The sequence below is a fragment of the Giraffa tippelskirchi genome, chromosome 4, assembly GCF_054371585.1.
Source record: "Giraffa tippelskirchi isolate mGirTip1 chromosome 4, T2T-mGirTip1v1.2.pri, whole genome shotgun sequence".
Lineage (NCBI taxonomy): Eukaryota > Metazoa > Chordata > Mammalia > Artiodactyla > Giraffidae > Giraffa > Giraffa tippelskirchi.
In genome coordinates this window covers 139,357,574-139,380,895 of record NC_137278.1, presented here as the reverse complement: position 1 = coordinate 139,380,895, position 23,322 = coordinate 139,357,574, and the positions used below count along the sequence as shown (strand labels likewise).

Here is a 23,322-nt window from a genome sequence, read left to right as displayed (position 1 = left end):
TCAGAGAAAATGTCGTCAGTGTTAACAGAAATTACTAAAAGTCTTAGAATAATGTAATATTATGACTTAACACCTACCACTCTGCTCTGGAATGTCCTCGTGTTCTTCATCTAACTCACTCCCTGCCTCAGTCAATCACCAGAAGCAACCCTGCCTAAACTTCCAGTGTGAAACAGTTGAGAAGATTAACAGATCAAATAAGTCTTCAAAACGATGGTAAACTAAACAGCCATTAAAGATTAAATATATGATAAAGAGCTATATAAACCATAGTGTTTGCAATAGTTGAAGTAAGAAAAATAGGTTACAGAGCCCCTTGTAGAGTATGAATTCATACACACACACATATATGTATATAGACATACATGCACTTAACATGTATGCACTTAACACACACACTATTGTCACACTAACCTGGGAACCATGTTTCCCAGAAGCCCCTTCCCTGTCTGGGTCTGAGCTGGAGTCAGTAGCCACATTCTGAAGGAACTCCCAGTCAGATACAGTCAGATAGACCCACACTTACCTGACAGCTTCCAACTTGTTCTAACTCTTCTCATTCCACATCCATCTCTTCGGCCGCTGCCACAGCAGCCCCCCTCCCAGCTCACCCCACAGAGGCAACAGCTTCCCACAGACCTCGCCACAAGTCTTGGCTTTTTTTGAGATGTGGTAGGGCTTCTCAGATTTCCTGCAAGCTCCAACTTATCCACCCACAGCACTGCTTCGGGAGAGTGGCTACTAGCTCACTCTCAATCCTCCAACTCCCTCTTCTGGACTTTCGTTTCTCCAGCTCCCCCCACAATTGGCTAGAGTCTAATTACTATAATTAACCCCTCTTCTGTAACATCCATGGGGACTGTGCTTCCCTGACTGTACCCTGACAGAAACAACACATGAATGTGTGAAGGAAAATGTCTGAAAAGATACATACCGAATGGAAACCCTCATTATCTTGGTATGGTAGGTTTTTTAAACTTATTATATGATACTGGTTCCCATAAACTATGTTTCCCATGCTGTACAATATATCCTTGTAGCTTATTTATTTTATGCATGGTAATAATCCCCCTTCCCATGTATTACTCCTCCCACTTTTCTCTCCCTGCTGCTAACCACTGTTTGTTCTTTATAAGTTTGGTTCTGTTATATTCATCCATTTGCTTCATTTTTTAGATTCCACATATAAGTGAAAACATATAGTAAACACTGTATGCTATATCTTTCTCTGTTTGACTTACTTCACTAAGCATAATACTCTCCAGGTTCGTTTACATATATATATATTATACATATAAAACATCTTTTTTGGCTTCCATACCTTGGCTAATCCTGCTATGAACATAGAGCTGCATGTATCTTTTCAAATTAGTGTTTTTGTTTTTTTCCAGATATATACTCAGGAGTAGACTTGCTGAGTGAGATGAGTGCAATTGTGCGGTAGTTTGAGCATTCTTTGGCATTGCCTTTCTTTGGGATTGGAATGAAAACTGACCTTTTCCAGTCCTGTGGCCACTGCTGGGTTTTCCAGATTTGCTGGCATATCGAGTGCAGCACTTTCACAGCATCATCTTTCAGGATTTGAAATAGCTCAACTGGAATTCCATCACCTCCACTAGCTTTGTTCGTAGTGATGCTTTCTAAGGCCCACTTGACCTCACATTCCAGGATGTCTGGCTCTAGTTGAGTGATCACACCATCGTGATTATCTGGGTCATGAAGATCTTTTTTGTACAGTTCTTCTGTGTATTCTTGCCACCTCTTCTTAATAGCTTCTGCTTCTGTTAGGTCCATACCATTTCTGTCCTTTATCGAGCCCATCCTTGCACAAAATGTTCCCTTGGTATCTCTAATTTTCTTGAAGAGATCTCCAGTCTTCCCATTCTGTTGTTTTCCTCTATTTCTGTGCATTGATCACTGAGGAAGGCTTTCTTCTCTCCTTGCTATTCTTTGGAACTCTGCATTCAGATGGGAATATCTTTCCTTTTCTCCTTTGCTTTTCGCTTCTCTTCTTTTCCCAGCTATTTGTAAGACATCCTCAGACAGCCATTTTGCTTTTTTGCATTTCTTTTCCATGGGGATGGTCTTGCTCCCTTCTGTACAATGTCACGAACCTCTGTCCAGAGTTCATCAGGCACTCTATCAGATCTAGTCCCTTAAATCTATTTCTCACTTCCACTGTATAATCATAAGGGATTTGATTTAGGTCATACCTGAATGGTCTAGTGGTTTTCCCTACTTTTTCAATTTAAGTCTGAATTTGGCAATAAGGAGTTAATGATCTGAGCCACAGTCTGCTCCCGGTCTTGTTTTTGCTGACTGTATAGAGATTCTCCATCTTTGGCTGCAAAGAATATAATCAATCTGATTTCGGTGTTGACCATCTGGTGATCTCACACACTAGTAAAGTAATGCTCAAAATTCTCCTAGCCAGGCTTCAGCAATACATGAACTGTGAAATTCCAGATGTTCAAGCTGGTTTTAGAAAAGGCAGAGGAACCAGAGATCAAATTGCCAACATCCACTGGATCATCAAAAAAGCAAGCGAGTTCCAGAAAAACATCTAGTTCTACTTTTTGACTATGTCAAAGCCTTTGACTGTGTGGATCACCACAAACTGTGGAAAATTCTGAAAGAGATGTGAATACCAGACCATCTGACCTGTCTTCAGAAACCTGTATGCAGGTCAGGAAGCAACAGTTAGAACTGGACATGGAACAACAGATTGGTTCCAAATAGGAAAAGGAGTACATCAAGACTGTATATTGTCACCCTGCTTATTTAACTTATATGCAGAGTACATCATGAGAAACGCTGGGCTGGAAGAAACACAAGCTGGAATCAAGATTGCCGGGAGAAATATCAATAACCTCAGATGTGACACCACCCTTATGGCAGAAAGTGAAGAAGAACTAAAGAGCCTCTTGATGAAAGTGAAAGAGAGTGAAAAAGTTGGCTTAAAGCTCAACATTCAGAAAACTAAGATCGTGGCATCTGGTCCCATCACTTCATGGGAAATAGATGGGGAAACAGTGCAAACAGTGGCTGACTTTATTTTGGGGGGCTCCAAAATCACTGCTGATGGTGATTGCAGCCATGAAATTAAAAGACGCTTACTCTTTGGAAGGAAGGTTATGACCAACCTATATAGCATATTTAAAAGCAGAGACATTACTTTGCCAACAAAGGTCCGTCTAGTCAAGGCTATGGTTTTTCCAATGGTCATGTATGGATGTGAGAGTTGGACAGTGAAGAAAGCTGAGTGCCGAAGAATTGATGCTTTTGAACTGTGGTGTTGGAGAAGACTCTTGAGAGTCCCTTGGACTGCAAGGAGATCCAACCAGTCCATCCTCAAGATGAGTCCTGGGTGTTCACTGGAAGGACTGATGTTGAAACTGGAACTCCAATACTTTGGCCACCTCATGCGAAGAGTTGACTCATTGGAAAAGACCCTAATGCTGGGAAGGATTGGGGACAGGAGGAGAAGGGGATGACAGAGGATGAGATGGCTGGATGGCATCACCAACTCGATGGACATGGGTTTGGGTAAACTCCGGGAGTTGGTGATGGACAGGGAGGCCTGGCGTGCTGCGATTCATGGGGTCGCAAAGAGCTGGACACGACTGAGCGACTGAACTGACTTTACAAAAACTTTCCACTTAATGCACTTAAATTACAACTAGAAAAATGGTAAATGTAGTTAATGACTACTTCCCCTAACAAGTTAAAACTCATTACTTTTGGTTTCATACTTCAGAAGTCCATAGGCTAATCTCTACTCAAGTACACTATTATGACATAATATGTAGCTAAAGAATGAGGTGGATCTAATGTATCGACGAGGCAAGATGTTATAACGTATAATCTGAAATGAGGCAAGCTGTCAGCGATTGTAGAGGCAAGCCCAGTGTGAGTGCATCATGTGTAAATGTGCAGAGCAAGACAGGGAGGATACACACCACATGTTCTCAGGGGCGAGTTAGGAGTGAGTCTTTTTTTACTTCATATACTTTTAATTCTTCTGTATTGTCTGAATTTTTTTCAATAAGGACATGGTATAACTTATAAATGATTTAAAACGAAAGATTGTTGATTTTAACTCTCTTGTAAGTACTCATCACCTCAGTATCTTTTAAAACCCTTATGCTTATGCTATCATTTGTGAGCAGAAAATCACAGTATAAATAATAAAATATGTAAACTTGAGAACTATTGGATCATAACATTACGGAGACCCATTAAAGCACAATTACACTCTGACACAGAAAAGGTGCTCTTCTCTAGATCTGAAATTTGATCCTCTGGGAAGTTTTAACACTTGGGCTGGTAAAATCACGTAGGTCTGTTACCTACCCCTCTACCCCACAGGCTTCTAACAGAACCCTGACGTTACCTCCTTTCCCTTTCCTGTGAGTAGCTGTTTTTCAAGGGGAGGCTACGTTTAAGTTTGGGGTAAATCAAGATCTGAGCGAACCATTCAAGTTTTATTCTCTTTGAAAAGTAATTGTTTTGGACACAGACAGCCACTGCTATGGCTATGAGGGCAAGTGAATGGGGACAGGCGGCACCTTCCTCTTATAAAAAGATGTATTTTTGCCTCTGGTTGTCATTTGGGACCAGAATGCTGGCTCTCATTTGGGGGCCACAGGGGAAAAACTAGCTTACACGGTGAGACGAGTAATGTAAAGACAGAAGGTACCTAGGTTTCCGATGACATTGTCCAGTTGCTGAATTAGTCAATCCAGGAACTGCCGCCTGCCTGGACTTTTAGTTATCTAGTTTCCCAAGCCTAATGATTTCTAAATTACTTTTTAAAAAAATTATTTAATTGGAAGATAATTACTTTACAATATTCTGATGGGTTTTTGCCATACACCAACATGTATTGGCCTTCTGGAATAATTCAGACACATCATTTGAAGAGATCAGACATTTATTGAGTATATGTTCATTTAATAACACCACAGAGTGAAAAAGATGATATGAACTCCCCCAAAACAGATCAAAGCAACTTGCCATAATTCTCACATTATATCTGAATCTATAATCTTGCACTCACCTTCTCTTTAATAAATGTCAAGACACACAAACTACTTGGAGGAGGATATCCAATTTATCCTAAAATCATAATATTTTAAGGTAAAAAGCAGTTTAAGAGCAGTGATCGCTATGTATCACAGTATAGCAAAATGCCTTCTTGCAGCTTTAGAATCATTACTACTCAAAATATTAATATTTATGCAAATACTTGTGAAAAATGGAAACACCTTCCAGTTTCTAATTTCAGGAACAGGTGCAAACCACCATCTCCTTCACAGATCTTCTGTTACAACATCCATCAAAAGCCACTGGCCCAGCTCTCAAATACTGACAATGAATGTGATGCATGTGTGTTCCGTTGAGTTTGGAATGGATGACACAGTCTACAGCAAAGCTACAAGATCTGAATTATTTTTGCACAATACCCCAATATTCCCTGAAGAAATTTTATACACAGGTTGAAAACAGCTATTTTCCATCATAGTCAAAGTCAACTTATATTTTAAATGGAAGGTACACTGTTGCTTCTCTTTAGTTTTTACAAGGACTTACTATGATGTTGTATATTTGAATATGCTTACAAATTCAGACAGTATATGTAAACTACACATAATCAGAGGCTTCACATCAGTTAAGTTTGTATTAAAAAGTCTGACCAGACCTTCCAAATAGCATTCACAGCATTAGAAGTGAGAGAGATTTTCCTTTTTCTCTCCACATCTTTTCAAAGGCTCTCTTTTGTTTGAAAACTGGAGTTATAGAAAATTCTTAAAAAATGATCCCATTAGACATTTGAATTATTTGTAGAAATGAGGTGACAATAGATATTTTCCATTTAGAAGTAAGTTTGACACTGATTTGTAATCATTTTTAAATTGCCTAGTCCAATATGCTATCCTATGCTCTTCTCATAATTCTGTAATTGCTAGATATCTAAATTAACATCATATTCATTTTCAGTTAAAAAAATTCTTGCACTGCATTTTACACCTGCCTTAAGTTCATATAACTTAGTTTTAAAAATCTAGTTTCATGTTCAATGAATCAAGAAACAACAAACATCAGGACAGTTAAGCCAGGCTTTAATAGGCAAAAAAGGGTTGCTTTGGCAGTGTATAAAAGGATAACTGTTACAGTACTAATAATTATAATCTACTTTTATTAAATATTAAAATGCAATAAGGCAATTGTTTTAAGACACTTGAAGTTACATTTAATAAACTGACAACTGGTCCTACACTGACACACTGTGCCCCTACTTTTCTTCTCTGTTTAAGAAATCAAAAAGTTAAAAATAAAAAATTAGCAGTCTTGCTAAATCACTACTGATTAACACTGTTTACTCCTTACAATATAAACTTCTGAAAAAGAAGACACTGACTACCCTCTTTTAAGGTTTCTCCATTTAATGTACTCCTGTTGTCTCCTGTTCTCTTGAATCCCTTCCTAACACTCCACCTGAAGTATGCCTATTGAGGAATCAATGGATGTGATGTGTGGTTTAAACTGCCACTCAAGGCAGGGCACTGGTTCCCAAACCTGGCCTCCAATCAGCATCATCTGGGAAAACCAGATAGATTCCTGGGCCCCCTTCAGATCTAATAAGGTTATCCCCTCCCCCCTAACCTCCTGTATGATCTATGTGGTCAGTCCTGCATAATCCAGTATCTGGGAGGACTAAAAGGATGTCAAAAAAGGAAGATATTTGTCATCGTGTTTCTACAGGTCTTAAGTCACAAACTGGGATCCAATATTAAAAAAAAAACAAAACTACAATGTAGAATCATAGCACTAAATGATCAATGAGCAGAGTAACTGAGGAAAGACTTCACTATCAACAAATCAAACAAACAAATTCAACAGAGGTAGCCTGGCTGCCCCTTCCCTGAAAGCCTGACCCCACAGGGCCATGAACTGAAACAGAGGAAGGCAAGCTGACAGCAGTACAGGCTAGGGGGTTGCAGCTTCAAAAGTGACTGTCCCCACACCACTTCCCTCCCTCTTGCCTTCTCTATTCCCCACTCTTAGCCACTCTTCTCTTACTCTACCTTTGGCCATTCTCACTCTTATTCCCTTCTCTTTCCTCACTTTTCTCACTTCCTCTCTTTTCCTTCTTCCTCTAATCATTCATTTACATCATTCTTTTTTTCGCTTTCTCTTCCTTAAAAATTCTTCCTTACACAAGCTAAGCAAATTCACACTGGAGATATAATGCACATCAGAACACATTCAGTCTAAAACAGAATGATCTGTACAGGAGACAACAGGGCAGCACAGACCTTCAACAGCAAGGCTGGAGTGGCATGAGACAAGCCACGCAGCTAACCCATTCTCTCTTCTGGGGCTCACAGTTCCATGACTGCTGAGTCTCGCGAGGTGGGAAAGGCACACTGATTGTTCGCAAACTTGTAGTACAGAGAAGGTGAATGATATGCCCTGGCCCCCTAAGCGAGAATGCAGATCCAGTTCAGTTTGGTTTTCTTTCCTTTATACCAATAACATTCGACTTGAGGCAAAATGAGAGAGCAGTGAAGCAGTAATACTGTTTCAGGCTCTAAAGTACCCAGAGATAACAGGGTTACTGTACATACATTTATGAACTACTCTTCACAGGGGGAAAAAACAAAGTATGTATTTTCTTAAAATGTAAATCATAATATATATTTTCTAAAGGTTTTTTCCTCTAAGATGGCAACTTCATATAAATGAAGGTTGACTACATTATAAAGTCACTCCACTTTGGTAACACTGTAGCCCAGAGATAATTTTGAGGTCAGAATTTTTCTAAGACACAGACTCAAAAGAATATATAATATAATTGGAATACACTGCATAGATATACTGTCTTAAGGAAACAAATATAAAACGTTCTCTAAGCTGCTCTAGAAATTTAACCTCATTAATGCTGAGAAGCTGTTATTTCTTGAAACTTCTCAAGGAAAAAGTTTATCTAATGATAAACTCAGAAAATTCATTTTAATATTGTTAAGGACTTTCTGTGATATCCTAAATCTTAGGTAAAAATAGTCCCTCAGTGGAGAGTTTTCACCATAATCCAATTTATGGTAAAATGCTAAAATTAAGTCAGGTCTGAATAAACCAAGTGAAGAACCTTCCAACTGACCCCACGATGGAGAGTGTGTGATGGTATAAATAAGGCACAACATGTGTGAGACCACAGCACACAGTCCAGTTAAACTATGACACACTCTACCCAGTCTCAATCATATTAGAGCCCATGAGGCTAAGAGTTTGTTCACTGAGAAAATTAAACCTAAGGAACTTCCTGATAATATAAATTCATATCTTGTAAATAACCCCAAGTACTTCCACTACCATTTCAGAATCACATTTATAATCCACCAACTGTGCTGAGAATTGTGGTCCTAACTTCAACCTTCAAGTTGGCAGAATGATTTCCAGTGGTTCCCAAACTAAATGACACCAAAATCATCTGAGGTGCTTATTAACAATAGAATCATAAGGTGACTTATTTTTGCACTCTTATCATAAGGGAAATGTGCCTTCAGTATTACCTAAAGCCAAAGGGGGAACAATGTCATTGTAGTTACCAAAGTGTTTATACAGGTGAAATAACATGATGACTGGCATTTTCTTTAAGATACATCAGCAAAGGAAAAAGGGACAGATAACACAAATGTGGTAAAACACTGACGTGTTCAATCTGGACAAGGAGTGCCACTGTATTGTTCTCTCCACTTCTGTGTAATGTGCAGACCCATCTGGATATGGCATACCAGGGTCATCTAAGGTGAAGCCCAGGCCATTTTCGTCAAGGTCCCAAGAAGAGCCTAATGTAGCCAGGCAGCCAAGGGTCTCCTCCGGGGCCATTAAAAATGATCCTATCTGCTCCAAACTTCGAAAGTCTACAGATCCCATTTTTTATTTAGCCAATTCAATCTCAACAAGTTCATGAGTTCTCATGTTCACTGTGGCACTCCCTAAATGCTTCGGTCCCATGAGAGCCGGGCTGGTTGTCAAATTCTGATTCGTCTTTCCTACACCTTTCTTTCTCAATCTGTCCCTGACTCAACTGCACAAAACAGAAGCCAGCTGTTCTCCCACATCCCCAGAGGGCACTGTGCCTTCATAAAGCCAGTCACCACTATTTTAGGTACTTCATAAACTAGCAGAGAGTGGCAGTTTTCCTTCATGATTTTCTCTTCTCTATTTAAGTATTAAAATATCAAAAGGAGAAAAAGAAGTTAACCTCATAGTACTTGGTAAAGAGACATTTGCCCCAACACAGTACATGCTAAGTACTCAATCTATAGTTATATCAGTTAAAGGTCAATCACTAAGAAAAGTAATATTTTTCTTACTGTCAAGATAAAAAAAATAGCTGTCTTAAGTGATATTCAAAAAAGGAGGACAAATCAAAACTTTTTTCTATGGTCAGATGTGACAATCCTAAGCCAAATCTTCCATGAAAGTTTTCTAATGTACTTAAATTAAGGTTGTATACGTATATTCGCTTCTTCAAAGATATTTTGCAAAGCCACTTTGAGGTAGAAGGGAAAAGGTTTCAATGGACCACTTTTTCCTGCTCCACTGTAACTGTAATCACTGTTCACAGAAGACATCTGTATTTTGGTCCATCACATTTTCCACCATCATATAAGTATACTTGTTAGGTTCTCACTTTATTATCTGCATATTTATTGCTTCCAGAATGCCCAGTAAAGCTGAAATTTTTCATTTAAAGTGATAAAAAATTTTCCTAAAATACTTGCTTAATAATCTTAGATCTGACTTTTGGCAAGACAGTTAAGCACATACAAATGAAAATACTACATTTCACAAATACACACAAAGACTAAAATCCAAACTTTCACTGTTTTTCTTATAGAGCTCAATCTTAAATGTGCAGCTTACGTATAAACTAAAAACACTTTTAAACATGATTGTCACAAAAACATTTTAAACAGAGATGAAATGTATAAAGGCACACACAGATTGTCGATAGTGACAACAGTTACATCACATTTCTTTAGAAACAGAACCTTTCCTGTTTCTGTAAACAACTTTTTTTTTTCTCACACATTTAAAGTGAGGTTAGTGCTGACATAAGATTATTGCTATACTCACAGTTTGAGTGTTTCCACTGTGTATGAGGTACATATCTCCATCCATACATCCCTACTGCTCTTACCTACTTGAGAGTTGTAGAGTCAGCCCAAGTCTGTAGGCTATAACCATTCAATAATATTTTTGTCAATACTGGAATGATACCAGATAACATTATAAAACATCAGAGATCAAAAACATCTTCTTGTTGAGGTCCAAGACTTCAACTTGTTCTTCATTACATGAAAATACAGCTCATTTAACTTCTTCAGGAAAAAAATTATACTGAAGATGAATAACTCCTTCCTGAAAACTTCATCTAAGACTATTCCTTCACAATATTCTCTGATATTTTGTTGTTTTAACTCATTTGATTTAGCAGTCACCAAGAATCACCTTTCTTTCGGCGGTCTGTCATAACGGTCTTGTATGCTTTTTGTCAGCTGTTTGATAAATATTTTGTAAATTTTTCCACAGTATGTATGTACTGTCTTTTGTAGTTCCAGTTCTAATGGCTTTAATAAGGAATGGATGTTGTCATCTTCAAAAGAACACTAGAGAAAGAAGATAAAAAGACAAAGATATATATAAAAATTTAACTCTATCCCCAATAACTTTTTCAATCAACTTTATATCAACAGTCTCCACTTTAAAGTCTCATAGAAAGCACATGCCCAACAAATAATTTCAATGAATTAAACAGAAGACATCTCACAGGAGGAGGGGGGAGGCAGAGAATCCTGAGTCAAGGCAAGGACATGGTCAAGAGCAGAAAAGACCCAGAGATTCTCACAGCTGTGACAAGACAAGCAACAGGTCTGAAGGTAGCTGAGAGAGACTAATAAAAGCCAAAAATCACTCCGGTAACAATGGTGAAGCTGGACTGGAAAGGAGTGAGATGGAGAGAGCACACTTCAGGGTTTCCCAAAGAACCCTAGCTGCACAAGGATAAATGTTTGAAAACAGCTAAACACCATGCACTCTTGAGTGAGATTCACAGGAGCATGTGAGAAACTATTAAAACAGAAAATGTACCTGTTGGATGTTGTTTGGCCCACTAATTTCAAAATGTACTTTCCAGAATCCTTTTTCACTACAAAATGTATTAACAGCTCAAGAAATATATTTTGGAAAACACTGTAGCAGTAGTAAGTGGGAAAAAAGCTGAGATCTTAGTATTTTCGGCCAGGTACCTTTTTGTATTTGCAACTACAATTAGAAAGACTGGTGGGGCTTGAAAATATATTACAAGAAAGTTGGAAGTCAGTAAAAAGTGGAAGACTCTAAAGGAAATTCAGAACCTGAAATCTAGGAGGACTGCAAATGACCTGAGGTTTACTACCCTGCCACAGAGGGAGAGGAAATGGAAGCACCACTTGAATCACAATTAGTGAGTCTGTAGGAAGCTGCAGCCCCTCTATGGAGAGCAGGCTGAACTTCAATGCTCATTCAGAACACTGACGTGGTAGGGCTGCACAGAGATCCTAAACCCTGGTGCCTCTACTGCAAGAAAACTAGGAGCATTGACTGCATGAAACCTCCCCTCTTGGGTAATTTTTTCAAACCTAATCCCATATACTGAAGATAAATATCTTAAGGTATTTAAAAAAAAAAAAAAAAAGCGGGAGGGAGAAGAGGCTTAACTAGGAAGAAATGTAATGAAAATAATAACAGCCAGCACACTGGGATCTGGCAGAAACTGCTGAAAGCTGGACTGGTTAAAAAGAAAGCACTTTCTACACACCAGGCATCAGGCTAAGAGCTTTATATGTAGTAATGCATTTAAGCCTCACATCGACTTTATGAAACATGACAATTTACAATGAAGCAACTAAGGTAGGGAGAGAGAATTTTCCCAGTTACAAAGCTCTAAGTGGCTGAGCCAGGATTCCACCTGCAAAGAGCTTTACAACCACACAGAACTGCTTACCCAAAAAAGCAAATGAAGCTGTGCCAAGTGAGTTTCAAAAACTCTGCTGAAAAGACAAAGCTCAGTTAACAGTGGTAAACTGTGGTGTGCTGTATACAGATATGTCTACATTTGTCTGGGGTTAAAGGTAGCAGCCATGTTGAAGAAGGTAACCTTCATCAAGGTGTAACACCTGTTATGAAGTGACACTATCTGGTAACATTTCACTGTGTACAAAAACATACTAGGACAACTGTGGCTGAGAGGCGAGTACTACTGGGAAGACCAAACTGGTCTTTTTCCTACTCTACAATGACTAAAAATGAAAACGTTACAAAGGTGTTGAAAAGTTAATTCCCGGGAATACTTGAGATTCAGTTCATGTCCTTGTGATTTTAAATCCCAGTGTTTGTGGTTAAAAAAATTTTTTTCTTCACTGGGAAGGTCTTTTGATGAATATTTTCCTGAAATAAAAACAGTGCCTCATGGATTACAGCTCTTTTAGCCCACTATATACCACAAGAAGTTTGACCTTTAAAGAAGAAGGTGAGAAATCACCAAATGCCCACCTGTATATACACAGCCAGCAGTCACGCCCTCCGCCAGGCACAGACTCCACAGCACCCAGGACTGTGCACGCACCTCGCATCCAGAAGCTCACCTGTCCAGAGGCCACAGGGCCCTCACCTGACTGCAGGCCTCCTCCTCCCCTACTGTGTGCTACCCAGACTTGTCCACACCTTTCCTGGCTGCCTGGTACTCGTCCTTCCAGCTCAGTCCAATGTCAGCTCCTCTGAGAAGCTCTCTTGGCACAGATAATCTCTCCCTCTTCACTGGCACCGTACCTACCACACAAACTTTTAGGAAGGTCATGTTTTAGATATAAGAATGTCAGCTGAAGGCAGAGAGTAAACAGTGAGGCTATGACGCCCACAATGAGATACTTTAAGGCATTTTCAAAAAACAGAACATGTTTTAAAAATACAGGTACAACGACAGGCAGTTCAATCCGACAGATGCCAAGTGCCAGATACATACAAGAAGGTTGTGCAGGAGGGGATGTCGAGTCCCTTGCATCTCTGCAAATCTACTGCATCTTATGCAAATACAAGAAGGGTGTGAGGTAAATCAAAGTTAACACAGAAACACCACGAAATCTAATAATTCAAATGAAATACAGGAAGCAGAAAATACTTTACAGAGCAATAAAATGTTTTATTCCCACTGTGAATCTGCACTTTTTAATCTTAGTATTTGTATTCACTCAACAACTAATATTTAACAATTATGTATGGACTCTAAAAACTGATTTGCTGGCAGACACAGCCATGCATTTGCATTTTACAGATGGTTCACATCCTTATGGTTCACAACATTCAATGGCTATGACTAAGCTTCTCTTTGAAACTTGCATAAATACCTCTGTCTGAACAGTAATTCTTTTAAAAATTATACTTTCCATTGAATAATAGATAAGAGAAGATAAAAACACTAACCAAGCACCAAAAAGACTGATTAACTTCATTAAGTTGAAAACTGGGTAGATATGGCTAATTCATACAAACCCAAAACAACCACTAGTCATTAATTACTTCAGTGTTTGAAACAGCTTTTAAAATAAGATTTATTTCTTAAAAACCAAGTGTAATTAATCAGCTTAAAACAAATACTCAGTTTTTTTTAAAAGTATATACTTATAAGAGATCAAAGAAAAGATCAAATAAAACTAGTAAGATTTAATTCCTTAATAATGGATTTTTTTTAAATGCTCAGAGGCAACAAAGAAATCACATTTTTATAGGAGCGCATTTCTTTTCTACCCTGCAAAGTCTCAGAACTCCAAAAGTACCTTTTGTTATTTTTATCACCTCTTGACAAGCCATAATAAAGCATTATTAAAATATGATATTGATTTTGAAGGCATACAAGGTCAGCTACATGAAAATGAACATTCACACTAAATTTTATAATTCTTCAGTGAGTGTAGCTGTATCATGATAAACTGATTATTCAGAAACCCTATCTCTCAGGCTTATAGGATTAAGAAACTGAGAAAAACACTAAAACTGTAGCCTACAATGCTATCAGCACTTTCCCTACCACCAAGTGTGAGCAACACTCATTTCCAGGAGAAAACTTCAGCTCCCTGTCACTGCAGATCATCACCTTACACAGCACACATCATCACCACGTCTGGCCCAGTCCAGTCACTGCCTACTTTCACCCATCATCCCAGTCAAAGAGCTCAACTCCTGACTTCCTCATGGGTTTTTCACCACTGTCAAGACCTTTTCTCAGGCAGTGTTGGTTCTGCCTGCTCACCTGGCAAACTCTTACTCATTCTTCAGGGTTCACTTCAAATGCCTCCTCATCCGTGAGGCCTTCCCTGGCCCTTCAGGGCACAGCTGCTGCACTCTTCCACATCCTAATAGAGTCTGTGTCTCAGGAGATTAGAGTTCAGTATCTTTATTCTCATTCCTGAGACTGTACTAGCAAATACTGAGATCAGTCATTAGCAAATACTCAGAGTCTCGCCAATAGGGGCATCAGCTCTTTTGATCCCCACACTTAGACCAAACCAGCACTCCTGTTACCGATATTTGTCTTCACATCCATATAAGATTTAGACACAGTCCAGCAGCACGGTGAACACACCCACCAAGAGATGAATGGTCACATATAACGTCTCCCCCGGTATCAGCGAATCAGCTGCATGGATAGCAACTGATGCACAGCTCATTAAGCAAAATCATCAACCCAGTCTTTATTTGGCTTTGCCCCAAGTCTTGGTCCCCAACATACTCAGAGACCATGCATCAATCTACAGGTACATGAAGTATAATCATCTCCCCCAGTCAATCCACTTTAACTACATAAAAATGGACTGTTAAGACCAAGGGGAAAAAGAGACAGAACCAGGTATCTGGGGTGACAGGGCCAGAATAAATTTTTCCAAACTCCATATAAAGTTTAGTATCTAAAAAAGAAAACCTCATTCACAAAGGCAACAAAGAAAACAGAATAGACTTAAGATATGTTCAAAATCCACAGTATGAAGAGATCTATTCCACGTGCCTGAAAGACACAAATCAAAGACAACCCTTGTTCCTAAGATGTCTCAACACCATCAAAACGTCAGCAGTCACTAAGTCAACATGTGAAGATGATACACTCCCAACAAAAAAACAACTTTTTGTTAAATGCGTTGATATCTGTGTGAAAATAAAAATACACTAAGCAGGAAAACACTAAAAGGACAGGATGTGAACAGGGAATAGCCCTATCGGGTATTAAAATACAGCACAAAGACTTCATAGTTAAAACAGGGTGTGTTAGTGCACAAATGGACACACCAATGGAGCAAAAGAGAAAATCCAGAAATCACAAATGGAACTTTAGTATATGATAAAGTCAGTATCTCAAATCTTCAGGTTATAGATAACCTTTCAAACAAACAATAATCGGGACAAGACGGCCACTTGGAAAAAGATCAAATCAGATCTATGCCTTATTCAAAAGAGTAAATTCCAAATCGAGCAGAAGACTAAATGTAGTAAGTGGAACAGTGTATAGGCGGACCTTTCTGTAAGCTGAGTATAGGTAGGGAAAGACTTTCTAACTACGACTTTTTTTAAAGGTTTTAAATTTGATTACACAAAAATTTTTAAAAAACAAACAACTCTGAATGACAAAAAATGCCATAAGCAAAGTCAAACTGGGAGAAAATATTTACGTCAGATATAACAGAAAAAGAACTAATATCTTTAATACACAAAGAACTTACAGCAAATGTCAGGGAGGAGGGAAGTAAAGCATGAAAGTCTCACATGGTGATGATTGTACAACTCTGTAAATATGCTAAAAACCACCAAATAATTTACACTATGAGTGAAAAGGATGGCATATAAAATATGTTATCAATAAAATCATCTTGAAAAATCAACAGAAGACTAAGTAAGAGATCTGAAAGAAAATTCACTCCAAAAAGATGTAAAAACAGCTGTTAGATATATAAAAAGATGTTCATCTCACTCATAAGAGAGAGTGAAATTTAAACTAAGATTCCATTTCTCACTTATTAGCATGGCAAAAAATTTTCAAGGTCAACAATACACTCCTGCGCATAACAGGCTTCCTCATGAACTGTTGGCAGGAATGCAAATAATCTCTATGTAGGGGAAACAGGCAGTAACTTCAATTAAAATTATCCCATGTCCAGGAATTTACCCTAATTAACATATTGCTTTTTCCTTCCTTCCTCCCTCCCTCTGTTACTTCTTTCCTTCTTTTCTATCTCTCTCTCATTCTCTCTTTCCCGCTCTCTCTTTACTGGCCCGCCTTGCAGTCTGCGGAATCTTAGTGTCCCCAAACCAGAGATCTAACCAGAGCCCTGGCAGTAAAAGCACGGAGTCCTAACAACTGGTCCACCAGGGAATTCTGCTGCATTATTATTCAAAATGTTGGAGAATACCAAAACGTTCGAACATAAGAGATTAGTTGAATAAACTCTAGAATGCACAAAGTGGACTATCATACAGTTGTGTAAAAAAAGTATGAGGAAGACATTTATCAATGCCCAAACCTACGGAATATTGTAAAACAAAAGCAAAGAGCAAATAAAGATGAACAATACCTTTCATGTAAGAAAAGGGGACTTATGAAACATATGTGTACCCTCTCACCTGTACAGGAAGGACAAACCAGAAAATGAAATTGGTGACGGGGCCTGGGACTTGGGGTGGAAGGATGAGGAAGGAACCATTTCTGAGTAAACCCTAATACAGCTTTGACTTTTTGAAGTATATGAATATTCCTCATATCAAATTGAACTTAGGACTTCCCTGGTGGTCCAGTGGTCAAGACTGCCTGCCAATGCAGGATACAGGTTCAATTCCTGGTCTTGGAAGATTTCACATGCCATGGGGCAACTAAGCCCAAGAGCCACAACTTCTGAGGGCCCTGCTCTGGAGTCTGTGCTCTGCAACAAGAGAAGCCACTGGAAGCGGAAGCCTACACACTGAAGCTAGAGAGCAGCTCCCACTCACTGCAACTAGAGTAAGCCCTTGTGCAGCAACAAAGACCCAGTGCAGCCAAAAAAGTAATTAAGTCCTTAAAAATGAAACTTAAATCAACAAAGATGAGGAAAAAAAACTTATGCCTGAAAGCATATGGAAATACATGCATCCAACAGTATTGCAAATGAATAAATAATGACACTGACAGGAGGAGAAAAAAACTAACGCAAATAACGTCTGAACACAGTACAGAATATACACCCTCATCTAGGGGTGGGCAGGTGGGAGAAGGACTGTAAACAAACTGAATGTTTACAGCTGGCTAGTTTTTCGAGGAGAGGAGTGGGGATAGTAGTACAAATGGAGCATTTTTGAAACTATTTTAAATGTATTATAGCATTAAGCAAAAGAGGAAAAGTTTTAGTTTGGAGCTAGGATTCTAATTGGAAGAAAACAGAAACCAAGTAGAAGAGGAAAGGAAGGAGCCTGGGAGAATGAAAACTGGGCGCACTGGTGTGAGCACAGGCCTCTTGTGTGTGTGTGTGTTTGCATTTTTGTATTTTCCAGCTCTGCTGTTGAAAGGGCTTGGAAGGGAAGGCACCTCTGCAGCAATAAGCATCAGAGTTCCTTCGAGAGACAGCTAATTTCAGGGCGAGGGCAGGGAAGGCATAATAAGATAAGCCTGGGATATTTTGCTTGTACCTCCTCTTTGAGAAGGTACTCAAAATAATGATCGGAATGTGTCAAATAAGCACAAGAGATGGCCAAAAGGGGCACCCAATCACCAAATTTGGCACAACTTCAGCATCAATATAAACAAAATTGAACACTGCATTATAATTTGCTGAAAAGAATAGTATCAGTGAGCTCATACTGATAATGCATAGGTCAGTAAGTGGGCAAAAGGCAGTGCCCTTCCTTACAGTGGGAAGCCAAGTGCCAGAGCTGTATGGGGAGGGTATGGTAGGGTTTATCACTGATGAACTAGAGTAAAGGATATGCAAATTCTCTGTAAACCAGGGAGTATGTCCACAAAAACACTCAAAAAAAAAAAAAAAGCTTACATTTCTCAGTGCTTCATAAATAGCTCTAAATGCTGGTTGCTTATCATCATGGTAAACACCTCTGTTCCCATGGAGAATAAAGATTCCTTCTTCTTCAGCTTCTTGGCAATTGCTTCCATATATGCAATGATCTGGTCGATAATTCCATTGGCAAGGAAAAACAAAAAGGCTTTCTACGCAAAGATAAAACAAAGTAAACACACCCTAATTCCACAGAATTAACATTCTGCAAAGATTTTAAACTTAGTTTACTCTGTCTTAAACATAAAAAGTGATAATATAAGCCAAAATCAAATAAATGCATTTTTTTTCAATTTTGACTAAATACTATGTTTTTTTTACAAATACAAAGAATAAAAGAAATTTTAAAAATTACCTGGATTATGAAAAAATATGATATTCAACAGATCTTGATCACCCCATGTAATGTTCAGTTTGTATTTTTTAAGCAATGGCATCAGTATATCTCCCCATCGTAGTCGCATGGTGGTCATATCATTCTGTTGGTAAAAACATTAACAAATTTCTCAGACTTCCAGGTTAAAAATGGCAGCATAATGACAGTCCCTCATTCTTCCCTTAGCAATCATTACAGAGCACAGGAGATGTGTAAACTTCTTTTGTTACAAAACAATGTGACCCTAACATAAACCTAAATGTGAGGAAGAATGAACAGCTCAAGTGGAGAGACAACAAAAGATATCTGAAGCTGTACGGAGACATGATGAAACTAACAGAAGTCGGGAAGAAAAGGGAAAGAAAAAGGAGGTGGTGGTTTCAGTGCTATGACTGTACCCTCACCTTAAAAAGCACATAGTTTTAGTACCTATGTCATACATCTAGACACAGTACCTATGTCTCTGTAATACGGCTGCTGAAGATTAAGTATGTTAATATATAAATGAAAAGTACTAGGAGCAGTGGGGCTGCCCTGGTAGCTCAGACGGCAAAGAATCTGCCTGCAATGCAGGAGACTAGGGTTCAATCCCTGAGTCAGGAAGATCCCTGAAGAAGGGAATGTCTCCCTACTCCATTATTCTTGCCTGGAGAATTCCATGGACAGAGGAGCTTTGCAACCTATAGTCTATGGGCTTGCAAAGAGTCGGACATGACTGAGCGACTAACACACACACAGGAGCAGTACTTGGCACAGTGTTGGTAGCTCTTACATTATCACCATGATCACTACGATTCTTAAGACTGATTTGCTAATCCTTTATAACTGGCATTTCAAAGAGATCACTTGAAACTGATAAATAACAAATAGATACTGAATTTAATCAGATGCCTTTTCAGCCTCTATGGAATTACTCATAGCTCATTATTTTAATACTCAAAGTCAGATACCTAAGGAAACAAGAGAGTTGAAAGAGGGCTGGGGATCATTTGAATCTGGGGTGAAAAGGGGTGGAGTTGAATACTAAGTTTTTTATACAAATTTGACTCTCGGAAACTCTCCAGGTTTAAACTAAGTACTTTTCAAACTACAGTTTGCAACATGCTGATGAGTGAATTTTTCATATCCTCTGAGAGATTTAAGTACAGAAATTAAGAGTAAGATTTAGAAACTTTTACAACAATTTAACCAGTCTGTTGTTCCATGTCCAGTTCTAACTGTTGCTTCCTGACCTGCATACAGGTTTCTCAACAGGCAGGTCAGGTGGTCTGGTGTTCCCATCTCTTTCAGAATTTTCCACAGTTATTGTCATCCGCACAGTCAAAGGCTTTGGCATAGTCAATAAAGCATAGCCATATAACTACATATTAATACTAGTACACACAATCAAATCAAATTATTCTTTCTCCACAGTATCACTGGAGAAGGCAATGGCACCCCACTCCAGTACTCTTGCCTGGAAAATCCCATGGACGGAGGAGCCTGGTAGGCTGCAGTCCATGGGGTCGCTAAGAGTCAGACATGACTGAGCGACTTCACTTTCACTTTTCACTTTCAAGCACTGGAGAAGGAAATGGCAACCCACTCCAGTGTTCTTGCCTGCACAATCCCAGGGATGGGGGAGCCTGGTGGGCTGCTGTCTATGGGGTCGCACAGAGTCAGACACAACTGAAGCCACTTAGAAGCAGCAGCAGCCATGATATCATACATATTAAATGTGACAGGCTATACGTACTGACATAAAAATCAACTATATATTTGCTAAGTGAAAAAAGCAAACTGAAGTTGTATAAAAGGACTCCACATTTAAATGCTAATATACATGTATATCTGCTTCAAAATACCTTTTTACCCATGGCGGATTCATGTGAATGTATGGCAAAACCAATACAATTTAAAAAAAAAATGCCTTTTTAAAAGGGTCTGAAGAATACAGAGCAAAGTACATAATGTCATTTGGGCAAAAGAATGAAACTGGGTATACTGGTATGTAAAGTGGAAAAGTGTCTTTTTACTCAATGAATTGCCTGAATTTTTACAAGCATAATTTATTTTGTAATTTTTTAAAAAAAGATGTAGCTCTAATATTCATTTCAGCAAATCTACCAAAATGCACATGTATTATATTAAGATAAATTAGTTTCATTTTTAGAATTATGTAAGCTTTTGAAAACAAACTCATTATTACCATCCGTCTATGTTATACGTAAAAATAAAATTGACAGATGACTATTCATATCATGCTCTGACAATGCTAGAAACTGAGAACTCATCAGTTCTCAAAGACTGATTACTAATTTCTCAAAAGTTCTGCCCCTTTTGGCAAGATGTTCACTGACACTGTTTTCTTAAGCTGTATATGTAACACAATAAAAGCCTTCCATCACACACATATTTCAAATATGTAAAAACAATCATCACAACTACCTCACAGTAAGTATTCTATTTTTTAATACTTTTCAATAATTCATCAATGGCAAAAAAAAATAGTTCATTAATAGCCTGGTTTCTAAAACTTCTGTCTATCCTCTGCCAGTAATTATCCATCGAGTCGCTACTTTATGCCAGACTCCATGCTAAATATTCTGAAAGCAAAGCTGTATAAAAGACATACCCTCCCTTCAGTACATGGAGAAAACAGGCAAAAATTAAACTTTAAAAATAATAAATGGCAGGACACGAACAAGGTACAGCAAACATACAAGAAAAGAATTCTCAAGATGCCTTATTTATAGTCTTTGGTTTTTATCTAATAAATAGGAAAAGGTCAAGAAATATCCTAATAGGGATTCAACACTGCAGAAACAATCATAATACAAAATACAAAGTAGAATCTTAGCCAGTAGTATCTTATCAGTGTCTATTAAGCATTATGAGAAACAAAACAAAAAGCTAAATTTTTACTATTTTAAATTTTAAAATATATAATTATAATACATAAGGTTGGAACTGAACAATTATGAATGGTAGGGGCTGGGTGACAGCAAAGCATATTAAGAATTTAAAACATGGTCACTGTCCTGTGGGTTGTCATACAGCCTTTCATGTGATAATAACTATGGGATAACATTTGTGGACCTGTATGAAACAGTTTGAAAAGTTATTACAAGTAATTCAGTTATATCGCTAGGAGCTCTAAAATTTGACATCTGTGCCAGAAATTATTATATAGAGTGAGTAGGAAAAAAAACAAGGCCATGTCTGCTAAAGATATGTTTGGAAATCATGAAAAATACAGATATATAAAATGGAAAAAAAAAATCAATAAATTTTGTTGAAACATATCAGCAATCATAAATAAAATATTTTAAAAACAGAGCAAATCTTTGTTCCCACTGGGCAAGAACAGAGTTGTTTGAAACAAAGGGATAGTATGTATGAAATGAATTGCACCTACTAAATTAATATACAATCATACACCTCATATTTTTCTTCATTAAGTCATTAATACACAGACAAAAACAAAAGTTTGAAAGCTTAGAAATTATTTCAACTCCCACATCTACATCTCTAGCTGAATTAGAACACGGCACAGACAAAAAGGAAAGGGGAGAAACTGTTACACATACTTAAGAATGACATTCAAATAAGTAAAAGGCAAATAAAAATAATTATAGATTTGAACTACACAGCTGTAATATGAAATGTTCTTAAAAATCAAATAATGGTGTTACACTAAATTATCTCTAAGGTTCTTTGCAACACAACACTCCTCATAATTCTAGGAATTTCAAATGAAGAGTTCCTAAGCACTTACATTATTCCTTAGCACATAATCTTACAGCACCATCTTCTGGTATAATATTACTGTGCATAGTCTAACTAACCATCAGAAAAGGAAGAAAACTCATGGTATGACATCTGCTTTATTTAGTAAAACGTTATGGTAGACAAATTTTTAAAACTCAAAATATATTAGCAAATTGGGTAACTGAGGTTGACTGATAAGCAAGAGCGCAGGTTACACTGGCTTCATTAATGCATCCATTCATGAGAGACAAACTGAAAAGAAATCAAGATTTCAGAAAGGTACAGAAGATGGGAAAGCTAAAAAAACAAACCCTATGTCTGCTAGATATACAGAAGACAAGAGTGACGGATATTAACTGCCTCAAGATTGAAATGTCCAGATGTGGGTGGTGACGGCTACGAGCAGTACAGTGGCCTGCAGGAAGGATACGAAGGGACAATAGATTTAAATCAGACATGAAGACAGGAATAAAAATAATAGTGTAAACTCTGGTCCACCACAGTCAATGGAACCATCCTAAATATATACATGTGCAAATATGTATGTATAGATATCCATATCATAAAAGATATAATATCCCTTAATGCTAAATTCAGTATTAACCAGATATAAAGGGATAAACAGTGAGTATGAGTGTTTCAGAAGTCACTGCTTTTAGCTAACACTGAAGTGCTTACTGTGTGTCATGCCCTATACTAAGCACTTTGAATGGGTCTCTTTTAAAAAGACAACCTACATGAGTCCATTTATTATCTCTATTTTTCAGCTGAGAGAACTGACATTTGAAAATTGACTAGCTGGCTAGTAGTTGTGGTGAACAGGCGACAAAGTTAAACATACGGCCAAACCACTTGACTCCAATGGCCCCAGACTACATTGACTTAAGGATTCATCAGCATGAAACTGATAAATAGTACATTGTGTTCAGAATGCACAGAGAATTCAAATAGCTTGACTTTTCTGATCCCAAAATTTGAGACAAGAAACACGTAGGGATTTTTTAAAAGTCACTAAAATTTCCAATAGCACCAAAACAGCCAACATTTCCTATGTGTTAA

General features: G+C 38.0%; 1 protein-coding gene across 4 annotated transcripts in view; it reads right to left on the bottom strand.

Moving 5' to 3' along the window:
* Nucleotides 1-4,915: 4,915 nt before the first annotated feature.
* The window catches only part of GXYLT1 (glucoside xylosyltransferase 1), a 48,749-nt gene continuing 30,342 nt past the window's right edge, over nt 4,916-23,322 (bottom strand). For all 4 annotated transcript variants that reach the window (XM_081593705.1, XM_081593703.1, XM_081593704.1 and 1 more), the window contains 3 exons: nt 18,493-18,616; nt 18,117-18,289; nt 4,916-10,682 (listed from right to left, as the gene is read on the bottom strand). In XM_081593705.1, the coding sequence (XP_081449831.1) occupies nt 10,521-10,682; nt 18,117-18,289; nt 18,493-18,616 (459 nt within the window). In that variant the 3' untranslated portion in view covers nt 4,916-10,520. The remainder of the gene's footprint in view (nt 10,683-18,116; nt 18,290-18,492; nt 18,617-23,322) is intronic.